This window comes from Misgurnus anguillicaudatus, chromosome 20 (genome assembly GCF_027580225.2).
Source record: "Misgurnus anguillicaudatus chromosome 20, ASM2758022v2, whole genome shotgun sequence".
Lineage (NCBI taxonomy): Eukaryota > Metazoa > Chordata > Actinopteri > Cypriniformes > Cobitidae > Misgurnus > Misgurnus anguillicaudatus.
The window spans coordinates 15,294,906-15,313,103 of record NC_073356.2 but is presented as its reverse complement, the minus strand read 5'-3'; the positions used below and the strand labels follow the sequence as shown (position 1 = coordinate 15,313,103).

The window sequence follows — 18,198 nt, the reverse complement described above, 5'->3', positions numbered from 1 at the left end:
GGGGTTCGGGTGGTTCGAACGAACCCCCCCTCACTGCCAAAAGGTCCAGAATTTAAGTTGTTTTTTCGCTTGATTATTGTCATCATTGTTTAAATCAATGCTTGTGACGGATATTCTGGGTTCCTGTTTCAAATTAATTCGATAAATTATTGAAGCTGGACGCAGGATTTCTGTCATTTTCTGATGCTCGTTTTATTTGACTCAACGCTCAGCGCTCGCTTGACTTCTGGCTGCGCTAAGCAGACCGATCGGCATGTGACGTCTTAGCACCGCGAGACCGATTCAATAGTAAATGACTCCGTATGCTTTTAAATAGATCTCGCGGTAGTGTGGTGTCACAAGCCAACTGGTCTGAGCTGCATCCCATTAAGTAAGATAAAGTCAAAATTATTCCGAGATGACCAATAAAATCAGACCAGGCATACAGAGGTGCAACACAGGGGTCAGATGCGCAGTTAGTGGAAGTGCAAGAAAGATGTAAGTAATCAAACGCTGACTATTATACAGCAGTTTAATGATGTGAAACATGAAACACACTGATTGTCAAGGTGACAAACATTACTGCAGCTAAGCACATATGGGTGTCCAAATTTAATGCGCTGCTTTAACTCCCTCCAGTAATTCACTTCCCATTATTCAGCGTGTTTATTAACAAAATTCAACGCCACTCTTTAATTCGATAAGATATCTTTTTTACTGTATGATTAGATTCACTTTGTTGTACTGAACTGCTGCGAAGCTTGAACTTGAAAACGCGACGCATCACGTGCCCGGTACAACGCTTCATCCACCGGTAATGCGCGTGCACGGAGTTTAAATGAGCCCATATTCATCTTTTGGCTTAAACATTTTATTGCATTCGGTCTTTAAGCCCAATAAACAGTACCTGTTGAAGTCATTAAAGTTAATTAAACAACAAAAGAAGAGAAAGTCACTCACTGGTCCTGACTGTAACCTATAGTGTTGAGCTCTGTTATTAAAAGTAGCTAAGTTTAAGGTTTATCGTGGAATTTTGATTTTCTGAACAACTTTTACTAAAGTAACTACAGTTAACAAGAAGCCTTTTGCTTCATTACCAGACATTAAATCAGATGTGAGAAATTTAAAATTAAGGCTTGCATTATGTTTACATTTTACACAGTTAGTATAATGCATGCAGGGCAAGAAGAATATTTATCTAATGTGGGGTAACATGAAGTAATCGTAGATTCATTTATGCTTTTTTTAATAATTACAGTTTTCTTTCATGGGGTAAGGACCCCCTAAAGTAGTCTCTGCCAACCCATTTATACAATTCTAGTTTCCTGCATTACTGATGTTGTATTTAAGCATATCAAGTGTATAATAAGTGTGTGCATATTTTGAATTCATTTAAAAAACGAATTATTGATGGCCTTTAGATAATTCACTAAAATGATCCTATATTCAGTAAGCCTATGTTTACTTTACTGACAGCCCATTGTGCCCAGGATGGTAAAATAATTATTACTATGCATTCCTATAATGACCAACACAAATCTTCTGCATACTGACATGGTTTGAAATCTATATACACAAAACCATGTGTTATTTGATTCTTTGGTTTTCTGATGTTTTTTGAAATTCATATATGTAGAGCAGAGAAATATTTTTTTCCTGTGGTGCATGCCCTAGAAAAATACATATATGGACCTCGGTATTTTTAAAATCCTGCGTATAGTCCTGCTTATAATTAAATACAAAAGGAGGTGAAAAACTGCAAAAAAGGTCCACTTTTTGAAAAAAGAACCCCCCCTTTCAATAAGCTGGCTACGGACCTGGAGTTATAGCCACGTTAATAACGTTTGTAAGAAACCATCCCATTTGAAAATCGGTAGAAAATTGAGTCCATTTTCTTAAAAAAATCCAGATAATTTACTCGCCACCATGTCATCCAAAATGTTGCTCTTTGTTCAGTCGAGAAGAAATTATGTTTTTTGAGGAAAACATTCCAGGATTTTAATGGACTTTAATGGACCCCAACACTTAACACTTAACTCAACACTTAACAGTTTTTTCAACGGAGTTTCAAATGACTATAAACGATCCCAAACGAGGCATAAGGGTCTTATCTAGCAAAACGATTGTCATTTTTGACAAGAAAAATAAAAAATATGCACTTTTAAAGCACAACTTCTCATCTATCTCCAGTCCTGTGAAGCGCCAGCGCGACCTCACGTAATTGCGTAGTGACGTAGGGAAGTCACGTGTCACATATATGAAACGCACATTTGTGGACCAACGTCAGAACGGTCCTCTTTCTCCACACTTGTAAACACTGGGGCGTAGTTTCGCATTCGTCATTCGTGACCCCTTGACGTAATGACATTTTGCGTGAGGTCGCGCTGGCGCGTCACACGACCGGAGATGGACGAGAAGTTGTGGTTTGGGGGATCATGTTTTTTGTTTTTCTTGTCAAAAATGACAATCGTTTTGCTAGATAAGACCCTTATGCCTCGTTTGGAATCGTATTTTAAAACTCTAAAAGTGTTGTGTTAAGTGTTGGGATCCATTAAAGTCCATTAAAATGATTAAAATCCTGGAATGTTTTCCTCAAAAAACATAATTTCTTCACGACTGAACAAAGAAAGACATCAACATTTTGGATGACATGGTGGTGAGTAAATTATCTGGATTTTTTTTAAGACAATGTACTAATCCTTTAAGGTTATTTAATAGTACATGCACCATTAAAACACAATGCTGTGAGTGTAAGACATCTAGCCTTTATTATACATATCTATGATCATCTGTGATAATGTAGTGACAAAACATGCTCTATACAACAGTTTAGGGCTACTGTAAAAACATGGCGGCACAAAATGGCGACTTCCATGTAAGGGGACCCGCTGTGTATGCAGATAAAAACTGTTCATTCTAAGGTAAAAAAACATAATGGTTCATTATGTAAGGTCTTTTTACATCACTAATAATATAGTTATGTATATGATATTGCATTTCTGTCAAGATACCCTCCTAAAACCTACACACTGTACCTTTAAAGACACTTTGCTTATACAAAAATACTAAGTAATACATACATTTTTGCAGTGTACAACATGAGGGTGAGTAAATGACAAGATTTAATTTTTTTTGTGAAATATTACTATAACCCACGGTTTAAAAATGTACAGTGCAGTACAAAAACAACTTCATGTGTGAAAAGCATTCGTTTTCTGATCCAACCCAGACAAACTGTGAATCTGTGCTATTCTTGGGATGCTATTTTTATGTCATGTTGGCTCTGTTTCTGTGTGTGTATAGTGAGTGTGTTCCTCTGTGTTGGGAATAGTATCGGTAAAGGGACTGGTAAAGTAGGTTAACAGAGCAGAAGTGTGTCAGGTGACTTAAAGAGAATTGTGTCCCATATTTTTCCTTTCTCTTTTTTCACTCCACCTTTTTTCCTCACATCTATGTTTATCTTTCTCTCTCACTGCAGAAAAGGACACACAACTTTTTTTTAGACATGTTTACGGTCAGGGCTGGTAACCTGAGGGTGCTGGTTTAGTCCCCATTAACCCGATAACCGTTGGGCCCTTGTGTACCAGGGGAATTGTCTCTGAGTGTTCACACTGTGATGGAGATCTATTTGTAATGAGAGTTTCTGATTCGCGATGATACGACTGAGTGTTGGCCACAGACAACATTGACTAAAGCTCTGTTTAAATGCGTAGCAATGCATCTGCCAAATGACTGCTTAGTTTTTCTCCCCTGTTCTTTTCTTCACTTTGCTTTATTACCGTTTCCCCTCGACTCCATTACTGAGAGTCACACGGGGCGTGAATGACTGATTTTAACACCCTTGCTGTCCGTTCTGCCGCAGTGAACCCGTCGGATCGTTCTTCTCTTCTCTAGAAAGCTTTCACAAGTGCTGACTAGATAGACAGAGATGGAAAGTCACGCTTTTGTGACTTTTGGCCTGGAATGAAAGAGCATGACTGTGTTTTTTTTCAAAGTCCTTCTGGACAATACAATCTGTCCGTTAAGACGGTTCAGGACAATCATTCTTTAACTCTTTCCCCGCCAGCATTTTTCATGATTTTCACAAAAGTTTAATGCCTTTCAGAAAATGTTCTTTTTTAAATATATAAACAAACAATATATCAGATGAAAGAACAGACCCTCTGCTTTCAAACAAAAAAAAAAACGTTTCATCCTACCTTCATTAGTTCTCTTGAAAAACACCAAATTTTGAGCAAAAAGCTGAGATAATTCCATTTTTGCGAAGGACTTTTGATAGAGATCAGATGCAGAGCGATCTTTAAAACATACACGGAGTTCTTTCTCTTTCATGTGAGGCGCTACTTCCGGGTGGTATAAGTTGCGGAAGTGCGCCACCTGGTGGATAATAGCTGTATTGCGGAAAGACGGAAAATCTCGTCATTGGCGGAGAGGCGTTTTCTCGTAATTGACGAGATATCTCGTCAATGGCGGTGAAAGAGTTAATTCCAACTGCGTTTCTTAAAGTCCCACTGTGGTTTTATTGTTGTTTATATGTCCATATTGTGTTTTTAATGCTTTAAAGGGGTGGTTCAATGGTATTTCATGCATTCTGACTTATTAACACAGTTATAGAGTTGTTTCCTCAGGCTAAAAGTAGGCAAAGTGTCAAAAAAGCAGTTGGGCGTGTTACAGAGTATTTCTGTGCCGAATGCACTTCGTCAGGGTTCGTAAAAGTTTCGGAAAGTTTTTTGATAACGGGTCCATCTGACGTTTCAGAGGTTTCTATACAAATCAGTTATTTTTATGGTCACTTCCCCCGGAAAACCCCGCCCACCTGTCAATCAGCGAGAGACGCTAGAACTTACAAACATCACATTAAGCGACAGCTTTGTTTAATTTCTAAACTTAATAATGGCATGAATGAAGAAGTCTGTTTTTGGATGTAAGGAGAAGAAAGCCAACTTTATGGAAACAATTGATATAGTTTGTTTATACGAGGTAGCAGCGGAGTTTTGCGCGTGTTTGATGTGCTGGATTTCATTAAAAAGTTCCAACCGGGTCATGAGTTGCATGCGGTAAGTAAGACTTCTGTCTTATGTTGGAAATAAGCGTGTGCATGTTATATAAATGACACGAACATGTAGTGAATCATAAGTTATAAGTGTTGTATAGTGTTGCATGACCGTATTCGCTCCACCCGCGGTAGTAACTCCTCATCCTTCATTTTTTCATACGTTATCGGAAAGAATCGGTAAAGCTAATCTTTCCTTTATAAATCGGATTAAACTAAAGACTCTTCGGAGATATAAAGGATGTCATACTACTCTATAGGTACTCCAGATCAACATCAGAAATGCAGAAACGGCGTGTGTTATGTGAGCTTTAAGACAAGCCAAGTCTATTTTTAAATCTTTACTAAGGGTAAAGGATTAAAAGTATTGAAGACCTAGCTATGGGACCCCCATAATTGTTGACATAATTCGAACACTGCACACAACAAGCATTAGTTTTTGATGTGCATTGATGTCTTGCAAATTCAGTGAAGCAACACATTTGAGCTTTCGGGTTTGGGGGCTGTTTTGTTTCTAGTTTGTGTTTTGTTGCTATGGAGTCCAAAGTTTGTGGTTGAACCATCGCTTTGCTATAATGAACATTTCCACAAAACTTCTCGTGACTATTTCAACTTCCCCCAGACCGCAGACGTGCTGTGCGTCATTGTTGAGTTTACTAGCTGGCAAAACGGACACTCTGAGATCATCTGATGTTTCCCTCAAAGGCATGATTTGCTTTCTATCTCTCTCTCTTTTTCCACACCATTTCTCAGTTTTTTGTCGGTTTGACCACAATGTTGCATCACATGCTCTTGTGCAAACCCACACTGACCATCTTCACCAGGTGAAGCGATCTGTGTGTTGGAGTTTAGCCACATTTCTGTTTGGTGAGCAGCAAGTAAAAATGCTAAAATGTTGTGTGTGTGTTTTAAATGGGAACTTTTCAGTATTCAAACCGTAAGCATAAAACAGACATTTCTACAGTAAACACTTTCTTGAAAGTAGGTTTATGGGATTTGGCAGAATATTGATCCTTGTTTCCGGCCTGTTTGTTGGTGGTGTGAGGAAGAAATGACTAACAGAGATGAACAAAGTTTCCGTGAACACACTTTTCTGGCAAACAAACCGATTGTCTGAGTAATGCACAAATTATTTAGACTTTAGTTATGTAATTGTCAAGTTTTGTTATCAGTACATTTATGCTGAATCACTCGCAAAGAATCTACGTGCCATCTTCTCTGCTCCTTCCAGCAATACTTTAGCTCTTTTAAAGGTGCCAAAAAATGCATTGAAATAATATGTTAAATTGTTTTCTGATATCTACAGTACTGTGCAAAAGTCTTAGGCTACCATACCAGAATTAGATTTATTGTTTTTGCAATGTTATAATAATCATATAAGATTGTTTCTCCGTTTCTTTAAAAGAGTACATCCAGAAAATACAGGAAATGTGTATGTAGTATTAAAAACTGTATAAAAATGTAAACTGATGTGTCAAGTATTTAGGGTAAACTCCCCTTTAACTTGAGCAATAGCAGGAAACTGCAGGATCTCTTAAACTTAAATAAAATTAAATCCAAATGTCTAATTTTAAAGAAAATAGTCTTTTTACTTCATTCGGCTCAAAAACGCTCAAGATGTGTTTAGTGCCAAGAGAGGTCACACTAAACACAGAAGATGCATAAAGAAGACATTTAGTCCTGAATTTTTTTTTTTTTTTTTTTTACATATTTCCTGTATTTTCTTTTTGTATCTTAATAAAATAGATTGAAAAATAAATATGGATGGACATTAAAACTTCTAAAACAACAAGTCTGGTGGTGGTGGCCTAAGACTTTTGCACAGTACTGTACATGGGTGGTATGTGGCTTTATTAAGTGCAAAAATTACCCAGAAACTGTTTTATATGTCCATTTACAACCCTAGGATTTGCCTTTAGAATAAAATGGTGAGTTATTACCTTATTTGGAAGGGTTTTGAATAATAATGTTGAGCTCTGCTCTGATTGGCTGTTTCACAGAGCAGCTCCTTTCAGTAGCTCTGTGTGTAAACAGACCTTATGTTTGAGCCTGTATCAGACAAAGATACAGAATTTGAGGAATAAATAGTTTGGAGATTGTTAATGGACGTTTCTGAGTAGTAAGTTTATTTTTTTCAGTATGGACCTTCAAAACGTAACTGTAACGTCAATAGTGGAACTAGCCTAACGTTAGCATATAGCATTAACTAGCATATAGCGCTAACTCAACAGTCACAACTTTGTTTTTAGCATTGTAACAACATTGTAATTAATTTAATGTTGGGCCATACATCTCGACTGTAACGTCACAGTTGGTGTTATGTCGAGTTTGATCTGTTTTCCAGCAATCTTTTGCGTGCACGAGGTTTACATAAGATTGGGGAAATAATCATGTTTAAGGCTCAGGATATGTCTTTACCATGTACAGAGCTCTTATTATTCATCTTTGCCTAGATAAATACAGTTTTATATTCGACGCACCTTTAAGACATAATGGACTCTATCGCAACATGAAGGTTGTTGCATAAGCCCAGGCATTAATTTATGATGTTTTGGCCGCATCCTACTTCTATCCTTTACGGCAGGGGTTCTTAATGTGGGGTCTCTGGTGGTCTTTAATGCTTAGCCAGGGGGTTCGTGAAATAATTTGTTATGAATTATATAATTGTGTTGTATTATTAAGAAAGGGATTTTACATATGGGGACCATCCAAGACCCATGTCTGTCTTGCTACTGCTAATTATATGAAAGCTTTTAAGATCATTTATAAAAGTTTAATAAATCCAAATGTAATTTGAACAAAACAAAACACACAGGAAAATAGTTTTCCATGTAAGGGGTCCCTGGCCGCAAAAAGTTTGACAACTTCTGCTTTACGGAAGGTAATCCCAAAATGCATTGCAGTAAACTCTCAGGAAGTAAAACAATCTAAGATGGCATACGAGTTCCAATATGTGGGTTTTGGCTAGAAGGGGTACAGCAAACGCTGAAATTTTGCGAGATTTTGGGTTTAGGGTTAGGTTTTGGGTTGGATTAGGATAAAAACTGGTGATATTTTGTGAGATTTTTTGCATTTGCTGTTTCCCTTCTAGCCACAACCCAATATGTGTCCTTGCTGTATACTTATTCGATTATTGAGCTCCTGTTTAAAACTAAATTTAAATCATGGAGTCGAGTATCCCATACATAACAATAAAGTGCCCCGCGGCTACATTCAAAATAACGTATTTGCATACGTCCCTTAGCATAGCGCAGAATCAATGCTATTATTGTAGGTATGTGCCTACTTAGTAGACTGTAAGAATGCTCACTACAGGTAGGTATTGGAAATGAGCAAATTCAGGGTTAGGTCAAGTTTAGTGTGTGAAAAATCCACTTGCTTTCTTACTATTTAAGCTTTTATAGTAAATTAAATTGTGTTTGTGATCTGATTCTCTCAGACAGGTACAATGCCAAAGCTCTTGTTGACGTCATCAGTTGTATTTAATGATGAGAACGTACCTTACCTGCGTTGTGGAAACACTCGGTACCTTTCCATCATTGCCATGTACACAACGTCCTAAACCGACTGACGCACAAATTTCCAGCACTAATCCTTTTCTCTTCAAGCTTCCTCATGCAACAAAATCATAGTCAGTCAGCAAATTTTGGTGCTTTGAGCTTTATTATGCAAGGGTTGTACAGGAGAGATAAAAATGGTCGTTTCGTGTATCAGATCTGGTTAGTTAATAAATGCATGAGGGAGCTTTTTATTACATTAACATTAATGCATTTGGCAGATGTGAGTTACAGTGAGGTGCATTCAATATTGTATAAGATTTAAGGGATCAAAGCCATGACCTTTGCACTCCTAATGCAATGCTCTACAGAAATATCAACTTAACTCTATTAGCACATTACATTAACGGTTAAAACCCGAGTTGGGCGTCACAGTGTCTCAATGGGTAGCGTTGTTGCCTCACATCGAAAAGGTCTCCGGTTTGGGTCTCAGCTGGGTCAGGTGGACTTTCTGTCAGGGTTAGTTTACTCCGGGTACTCCAGTTTCTTCCCACAGTCCAATGACATACAGGTTAGGTGAATTAGAGATTTCCCAACTTGTGTATAGATAACTTGTTTAGAGTCTAATTGTGTATAGATTCACTAGATGCTGGGATCGCATTAATAATAAATAAATAAATAAACAAGATGAGAGGCAGAAAGAGATTTGGCAACTGCACAGATTTATATTTTAAGATTAAGTTTTGTTTCAGCAGAGGTTTCTCTTGTGGTGGTCTGCAGCATAGACCTGCCCACATTCCTGAGGCGCTGTTTAAAGATCAGCTGATGATATCTCTGGCACTGTTAAACTCTGTGTAGCCGTGACTTTTGGTCCTCCTGCAGGAAACTCTCCTCTGTCACTGTGGGTTAAATATAGATCATAACTGGAGGGTTTGAGGTAATGGGAATGTCAGATGTGGTTATCAGATTACCAAGCTCCTGTAAGCACACTCGGGGTCCTGTGTAGAATAGATGCAGGTTGTGTTGCCGAAACAATCAAAGATCTTGAGTTTGACTTATCAAGTGTTAATAAAACATTTTTTTACCTTATAATGCACTGCAAGTCGCTTTGGATAAAAGCGTCTGCCAAATGCATTAATATATATAATATAAATTTAAGCACACTAGCATTATTAAGTCAAAGGGAATTTTGTAGTACAAGATCCAGCATCAGAAAGATGCTACAAATATGAAGAAATTGCATAAGCAATCCCCTACTAATTGCATAAGCGGGTGGTTCTCAGGAAAACTTGGTTTTAAAAATGTCAAGCATGAAAATGTAAAAATTGCTTAAATTTACTTTTTTTCTCACCAGACATTGAAAAACAAAGTCTGGAGTAAATGGGAACATTAATCTAAAAACTTTTACTTATCATTTAACACTTTTTGTAACATAATTTAAAAAATTAGTCCTAAAAAATCTCATTACCGCAACAATCATAAAACATCAACACTGACATATTTTCAAAATGACATGACAAACCTGAAAGAACATAATTTGGAGATTCTGCACATGCATTTAAAATCAAAGTATTATGCTTCTATTAATTAAATTAACATTTAATAAGCATCTGTTGCGGTAATGATAATCAAAATGTTGTGTAAGCATTCTGACAAGACAATATTTCAAATTAACTGTAAAAAAATGATCTTACCTGGTAGCCATCTTGAAGTAACTGGTCCATGTGATTGGTCACTCAAAATCAAACTTTATTAAAATTCTGTATGTGTGCTTAAACTGTTCTCAAAAAGTGTTGCGGAGGATGAGAACATCAGGCATGGACACATCATTTTCCTAATTTTTCTTCATTATTATTATACATGAATATTCAGTAAATATTTTTTCTGTCATCTAAAGTAGTCTAGCAAAACATCCATTTATTTTTTTTCTTAATATTTTTGTGTTAATTTGATTAAATTACAACATAACGCATATTCAAACACAGCCGGACACATTGCGGTAATGAGAATTTCGGCAGAAAATGAGATAAAATTTACAATTATAAATTCTTTTGTTGAAATCACACATTGTGCAAGGTAGAACACAGTATTGTGTTAATTCTGATGCTTTTTAATGTTACTATATTACACATTTTAAAGCTAAAATCATTAGTGCCGTGGTGTTTCAATGGTTTCGTGAGAATCACCCAAGCACTGCCCTACCAATTGCATAAGCAATGCAATGGTCATGGGTTTGATTCCCAGGAAACACACATACTGTACTAGTAATTTAGTTGAATGCACTGTAAGTCACTTTGGATAAAAGCATTAATGCATGCAGTACATGTGAATGTCAATGCAATATAATGGCCAGATTGTTTATGGGTCTTTATAATACCTATAATACCTTAAACTTCTTTCTAGACATTTGTATTTGTGTTTCAAGTGATCAGGCGTTAAAACATTATAACTTGCAGTAGTAGATACAACTACCTTAAAAATGCATTTAAAATTGTTCAATAGCAATATTGCCCTCAATACCTGTATATTATCTCCAGTATGATTTATAATTAGGACATATCTTTCTTATCCATTTTGTAACTCCAGCAATACTTTTTTTTTAATACTGCATTTTTTCATTGAACTATTTTTGCTATAGCAAGCAGAAATCCAGTTATCTGGAAATGTAATGGATTTTCCCAGCTGATCATCTGTTTTTTTCTGTCTGTTTGTCAGTTTTGTGCAGAGTTGAATCAGCCAACTCTCTCAAGTGTTCGCAAGTGGAAGAACGTCAGAGGTCTGTGGAAATCTGCTGTTTCAGACAAACCCACCGGACAATGCAATAATGTAAGTTTTTATATCTCTATGGGATTTTATTTCCTGTTTAATTGTCTATGAAATATCTGATTAGCTAGCAAAGTCACAGAACACCGTTTTTGTAGTACAAACCTTACAGAGAGGTTTAATACTTAGTAAGATTCGTACTTCAAGTAGGTTTATATCTGACCCTAAGTACCAACAATTGAACATGCTGTACCACATTTAGTTTACATTTTAAAAAGTACTGTAGATGTTTGCACGCAGTATTTAATGTTTTGATACGTGTGTTCACTGTTCAGATGGACTTTTCCCTCAGGTCTTTCTTGTCTTTGTGCTTATAAATGGGGCATCAGTGTAAAACTAACCTGACACATATTTACCCATCAGTGGCATTTAACTAAACACACACCGCACTCATGAACTATTCATAATTCATCCTCTATCTCTGCAAATATTGACTAGTGTCTGGTTGTGCAGCAAGGCCCTGATAAAAACATATACTGTACTCTGTTATGAAAGATAGTATTCGCAGTGTTTGATGGATAACATTTGGTCAACACTTCAGTATCAGTTTAGTTCAACTTTTTTTTCAACTTTTAAAACTATAATGGATCAAAAATTAGTCGGTAAATATGAAATCGAAGATCAATTGCTAAAATTTTTACCTGTTTTTTTTACACAAAGTTATTGTATTTTACTTCATTGAGGTTATGGTGTGGACAGCTCAATCTCCTGATCTCTACCCCATTAAAATCTTCTGGGGGTGACATTAAAAATGCAGTTTTTGATGCAAAACCTAAATATTGAAAGGAACTGTGGATCCTGAGCTAAAATATGTTTTTAGGTGCCTGAAGATGATGACTCAATTTGACACAGATTTGCAGCAGTTATCAACAACAGTGGTTGTGCAACTAAATATTAAGTCAATAGTTTAAAAGTGAAGTTTAAAAGAAATTTTCTTCAGTTTTAAGTGTCTAAAGAGAAACATTTTGACACTGCTATTTTTTGAACGGCTTAATATTCTTTTTTTTGCTTCCTTTTAAAAGAACAAGACAGACTTGATGCATTTTGTTAATGCTTTGATTTGGAATTGAATGGGTAATGCTTTCAATACGTTTGAAATGAGGAAATAAACTTTATTCATAACATTTTTGCACTGTATTCACTTTTTTGTACAGCTTTGTATATCAAAAATGTATTTATCATTAGTGATGTGTGTCGCTAAGGACTTCATTTGTACTTCAAAGGCAATTTTCCAAATATTTATTTTTTTGCACCCTTATATTCCAGATTTCCAAATATATCTGCCAAATATCGTCCTAAACAAACATACATCAATGGAAAGCTTATTCATTCAGCTGTGATGTATAATATCTCATAAAACGGACCCTTATGACCCTATATGGTTTTGGGATCCAGGGTCACGTGTGTGTGGACCTATGATATGTTTGTAGTACTTCTTGTGCTCTTCCTTTTTTTTTGCTTTATTAACCTGATAAGAAACACTGTGCCGTACACGTCACACCCCCTCCCTTGCACGTGAGGCTGCATAAACGTCATTGTAACTTTGAAGCATTAAAATCTTCAAAATATACGGTCATGCAGCACATCGTTGTAAAGCTTAGACTTTAGGGATTCCATTAAGCGCACACACAAAGCATATTATCATTTTTAGCAGTCATAAAACTGTAATCTAGTTGTTAGTAACCTGAACCGGATATTTACTTACCTTCAAAATCTTCCCTTTATCCGCTTCGGTGAAATTGTCCAAAACAAATTGTTCATAAATCCCCAAAAGTCCAAGGAAATGGAATATCCAAGCCTTTTAATCCAAAGCGATTTGTTCATCTCACAATCTTGACGTTTCTGACCGAATTACGATATAAATACTGTAAACAATTAGTTCACTAACGGACATTCGTTCGAATCTCACTTTTCATTCACGATTTATAATAAATATATTCGGATGTCACGTTTATTGTGCAACGTCTGAGGAACAAATACGCCCCCTTGTGGAATTTCAGCCGTTCCATAAGAGGCTACTCTGTTATTTATTGAGATTTGGTTATAATTGTTTCAGGGTGCTGAGTACTCAGGTTTCTTATGGGACTGCTCTTCTGGCATTCAAATGAAGGATGTCACTGTCTTGGAAAATTCTCCAACTAACGGAAATGGAAAACATGCAGATCCACATCCATACCTGGGCCGGTTTTATGTAAGTATATGAACCAGGAATACAAATAACAAGCTGATGTCTGTCTCGTTCGAAGATTAATTAATCACGTGGGATTTGTTTTAACATCAACAGACGAAAAAAACAATAAAGCTATCATGTTATGATAAACTCAGTGTTCTTGCTATGTAGATGATTACACATAAACAATCATAAATCGAATCCTCACCCAATTATGTAACAGAAAACACCTGCTGATAAAATGTGTCTTGAATGCTCATTAATGATAAGACACCTGAACCTCACCAAACGTTATTTTTTATCAGATTGGATCATCGGAGCTCACGCTGGTGAATGTACACATGGCAGCAACATCATTGGCTGGGGAACAGAAGGGGAAAAACAACTGCGCTGATGACCTCAAAACCCACAAACTAAACTCCGGTATCCAGGAAACTCTAAAAGGTAAATGACACATTGTGTATTATTGCTTATCTCTCACAGGTTATAGAAGAGCACCTTATCTGCTCTGTGCCAGTCTCGGCAAGCACCGAAAAGTGCTGTATGTTTCACATGTGTACTCTTGGCATAAATTGTCCAGGGCTCGGGAAGAAAATCCCACAAAAATTGACAAAACAAAGTGGGCATTTCCTAATAACATATTCTTGTGATCAGTTTAGTGCTGACCTACAGAATATCAATGTCAGATTAATTCTGTACTTATTGTCTGTTGATTAATGTGTTAAAAGTTGTTATTATACGAGTCAGCTTAAGCTTTGATATAAATACGTTTAAAAAACACACCCACAAAACATAAAACACTTTATTTAGTGCAGCATGTCGTCTATTTTGATATAAAATGCATTTGTACCTTATTGTGTTTGAATGTGCAGTCTTTTAAGATGCATTTACTGAGATAAGCTTCTGCTGATGTAGGTGAACGAGAGTTGCTGGTGCTCGGGCACTTTGGCACGGCTCCCGACAGTCCTGGGATGGAGTGCTTGAGAAAAGAAAAACTCACCGCCCTCATCCCGGCATCCGTCTTTACAAACATCAGCACTCGAACGCCGCAAGGTTCCCGCTGCTTGGACAACATCTGGACCAGCCGCTCCCTCAAAAAGATCTACACCGGTGGGTTTGCGTGACTTTTTAAATAGTTGGTAAAAGGTTATATGTGACCCTGTCTGTGAAATCCAGGCTTAAGTCTATAAGATCTTAAGTCTATCATGACCTTATTCATTCAATATTAAAGATATCAATGTTATGCAATATTTTTTAATTATGTAGGATGATTTTATGTAGCTGGGTTTTCACAGACAGGATCTCTTCTAAAGCAAGAATCTTCAAAAGTGGGTCTGTGGTTGTACTACAAGATCCAATTATTGTTTGATATAAAAAAATGAAAAATAAGATTAGACATTAAACCTAAACAACAGCAATGTAAGCATAGTTGTAATGTAAGCATAATTTTTTGTGTGTTGTGCTGCCTCCTTCAGGTCATTGCTCAGTGGTGCGGGAAGGACTCACCAATCCCTGGATTCCAGATAATTGGTCATGGGGTGGTGTGGCATCCGAGCATTGTCCCATAGTGGCTGAATTCTACGTAGACATAATCCAGAAGGAGCGTCTGTGCAATGGAAACGGCGTGACAGTGGTGGAGAGAGGAGACACTATGAGCAAAAATGAGCGATGACCTTTGACATCAAAAACTATTTGACTATAAATGAATGAATGACAGCTGGAGAAAGACAATGACTGACTGAATATACTGAAGATGAAGTGAAGAGAAATAACGACTATTATTATTTTCCGTTTTGTCCATGTACAGTAGATTCTTCAGCAGCAAACCTGATTTTATTGTAGAGCGATATAAAGAGAGAGATGTTTAAACAGATTTATTAAAGATGATGATAAAGAGACAAATGATGTGTGCCAAAACTTTATAAGTCTATACAATAAATCAATATTTAAAACATGAGTTTGTGTCCTATCAGAGATGGTCTCACAAATGTTCATTTTTTTAACTTCTGTCCTAAGATTATTGCATAAATCTTTATAAAAAAATAAATAAAAAAAAGGGTTTTGGGCTATAGTTTTCGATTGGAGGAGTTTTATATGTAATTGCAGGATTATTGTGTGCTAGAATGCTCAATTTTCAAATCTACATATAGTTTGATCACTTTGTAGTGTGAGATTTGGCCAATTTGTTTACAACTTGTTTAAGAAATAAGAAGTTGCACAAACTGAATACTTCCCCTTTAATACAATGGCTGCAGTATTTCACCACATTATTTCCTCTACTGTATAGTGAATTCATTAGCATTGGCCATCACATCCTACAAGATCACTTAATAAGGATTAATACGATTTACACAGTAAAGACTATGCAGTATTATCTGATTACTTTATACCTGAAATTTACTGACCAACCTGAAAACATGAACAGCACTGTTTATTAGATTTGCATGTCTGTTCTTTTGTACTTTGTGCTATTGCTCAGTTTTTTATTACTGACCATTAACTTGAAATTTATATGAGTTAAGCTAATAGTGATTTCTTAAGGTTACATGCGTTAAAAACAATAACGGGCATATTTTATTTTCTGTACATCATCGTTCATCATGTTTAAACCAAAGAGATATGGCGAAGAGAGTAGTCAGGAGATTAGTGATGACAGCATGTACGATGTCGCTCAAACTGATTTTGCCAAGTGGTTGATGTCCTCAGGGCAACATATTGTGTTGACCCCAGGACAACATTTTTCTAAATAAAACCTAAACCCACCCAAAACCCCAACCATAACCAAACCCTAAAATCAGAGGTACATGATAAGTGAAAAACAATTGTCTAGAAACAGCTAATCCTGGTTGTAAGCCTAACCCTAAAACAAACTATAAACTAATTTCTGAAATCTGATTGGTTGATTGAAATGTTGTCCCACTTGGCAAAATCAGGAGAGCCGTATGGCGTCGGTGCTATGAGTAGTGTGAGTACCAAGCAACATCTCCAGGTGCTCCTTTGAGAACCAGGACAAAAAAGTTATGTGCACCCCTGCTTATATCATACATCTACAGTTATGATTAAAGGATAAAAAAGGACAGGATATGACATGGTTAATTTGTAAGTCATTGTAATGTTGAGTCTTGTTTAATAAACACTTATAGCACTTTTTTCAAGTGTTTGGTTTTTTTTTGTTCCTGTAAATGGCCCAAAACAAATACCGCACTGTGACCACCACACCGATACTACAGCATTGGTTCCCAAACTTTTTCAGCGTGCGGCCCCCCTTGTGTATGGTGCATTCCTTTGCGGCCCCCCAAAGAAAATTTGTGACAAAACTATTCTAAAACTCAACATTTTAATAAAAAAACATTAAATTATACAAAAAAGTAGTGATTTCGGTTTGTAGCCTTATTTTTATAGGTTTAATTACACAGAATTCAAGATAAATTAATGTATTTCATAAAATGTCAAAACTGGGGCCCCCCCTAGGAGCCCCGGCCCCCAGTTTGAAAACCACTGTACTACAGCATTGTGAATTTTTGATACGTTACATCCCTACTTAAAAAAAACTCTTTAAGGTATAAAAAATTTGTAGACTCTTATTTAGTAGGGCTCTACACCTGTTACATAGGCAGCTGTGTAAACAGGTCTATGGCCGTTTCTCAATCCGAAGGCTGCAGCCTCCGGAAGTCGCGTTCCTAGGCTGCCTACGTCATCAAGACTGTCTTATTTCACAAAATTAACAATTATAAAGTTAACTATTATTCTTAGTTAATCGTAAATTGTTGTATTATGCTTATGAATTGCGAATGTAATGCTCAGTTTACTTGAAACCGGTTTGATGACGTATACAGCCTGCATATGCGCCCTCCGCCGGCTGCAGCCTTCGGATTAAGAAAGGCCTTCATCTCTCACTGGGTCTGTACCGGTGTCCCAGGTGCTGAATTTAAACACTGCATCATCTTATTTAAATAAAAGTGTGAACCGGACGTTAGTCATTATCTGTCAGCTTGTTAAACCATTGTCATGCTTTAAATGTATCTTTAATGCTAACAAGTAAATGTAACATTGCTGCTGTTTTGCATCTGAAAAAAGCTTCTTTGGTCTGTACTGTACTTCAAAAACTATGTTACAAAATTTTGATATCATTTTATGACAAATCATAACATTCTTTGTGGTTATGAATCGGTTAGGCACAGGTGAACTAGGCGGTCGCCAGCTGCAGGGGGCGCCAACAGCGCATATACATTTTGTATTCACTGACTGCTGATTTAACGACTTGAATGAGTGAAAAATTAAAGATCAACCCTTAATGTATTTAACACAGAATGGACAGCAAAATATTTTACCAGCATCAGACAGAAGGTGGTATGTGTGATTTGCCATAATAATGCCAACTTCCCGATACAAATAATAAATAACAAGAGCCTTCTCTAATGTTTGGTCTATCTCGTGTGTGACCTCTAGTGGACACAGAACCAGATTTATAGACATTTACTTGCAAAAAGTCAAATGAATTAAAATAATTAAAGGTAATGACTTAATGCAGTTTTGTATATGCAGTTTATATTAAGAATGAATACTTAATAATAAAGTAGATTATCACATGTATGCATTTTTATTTCTACAGACATAAATTACAGTAAACAATTGAGAGAGTGTTATGGACACTGTAAATTAATCATTGCTAAACT

General features: G+C 36.4%; 1 protein-coding gene across 1 annotated transcript in view; it reads left to right on the top strand.

Moving 5' to 3' along the window:
• The window catches only part of eepd1 (endonuclease/exonuclease/phosphatase family domain containing 1), a 37,549-nt gene extending 22,070 nt beyond the window's left edge, over positions 1-15,479 (top strand). Inside the window, exons 3-7 of the mRNA XM_055218915.2 lie at positions 11,245-11,355; positions 13,409-13,543; positions 13,828-13,966; positions 14,438-14,632; positions 14,998-15,479. Of these exons, the coding sequence (XP_055074890.2) occupies positions 11,245-11,355; positions 13,409-13,543; positions 13,828-13,966; positions 14,438-14,632; positions 14,998-15,194 (777 nt within the window). The 3' untranslated portion in view covers positions 15,195-15,479. The remainder of the gene's footprint in view (positions 1-11,244; positions 11,356-13,408; positions 13,544-13,827; positions 13,967-14,437; positions 14,633-14,997) is intronic.
• The last annotated feature ends 2,719 nt before the right edge of the window (positions 15,480-18,198 follow it).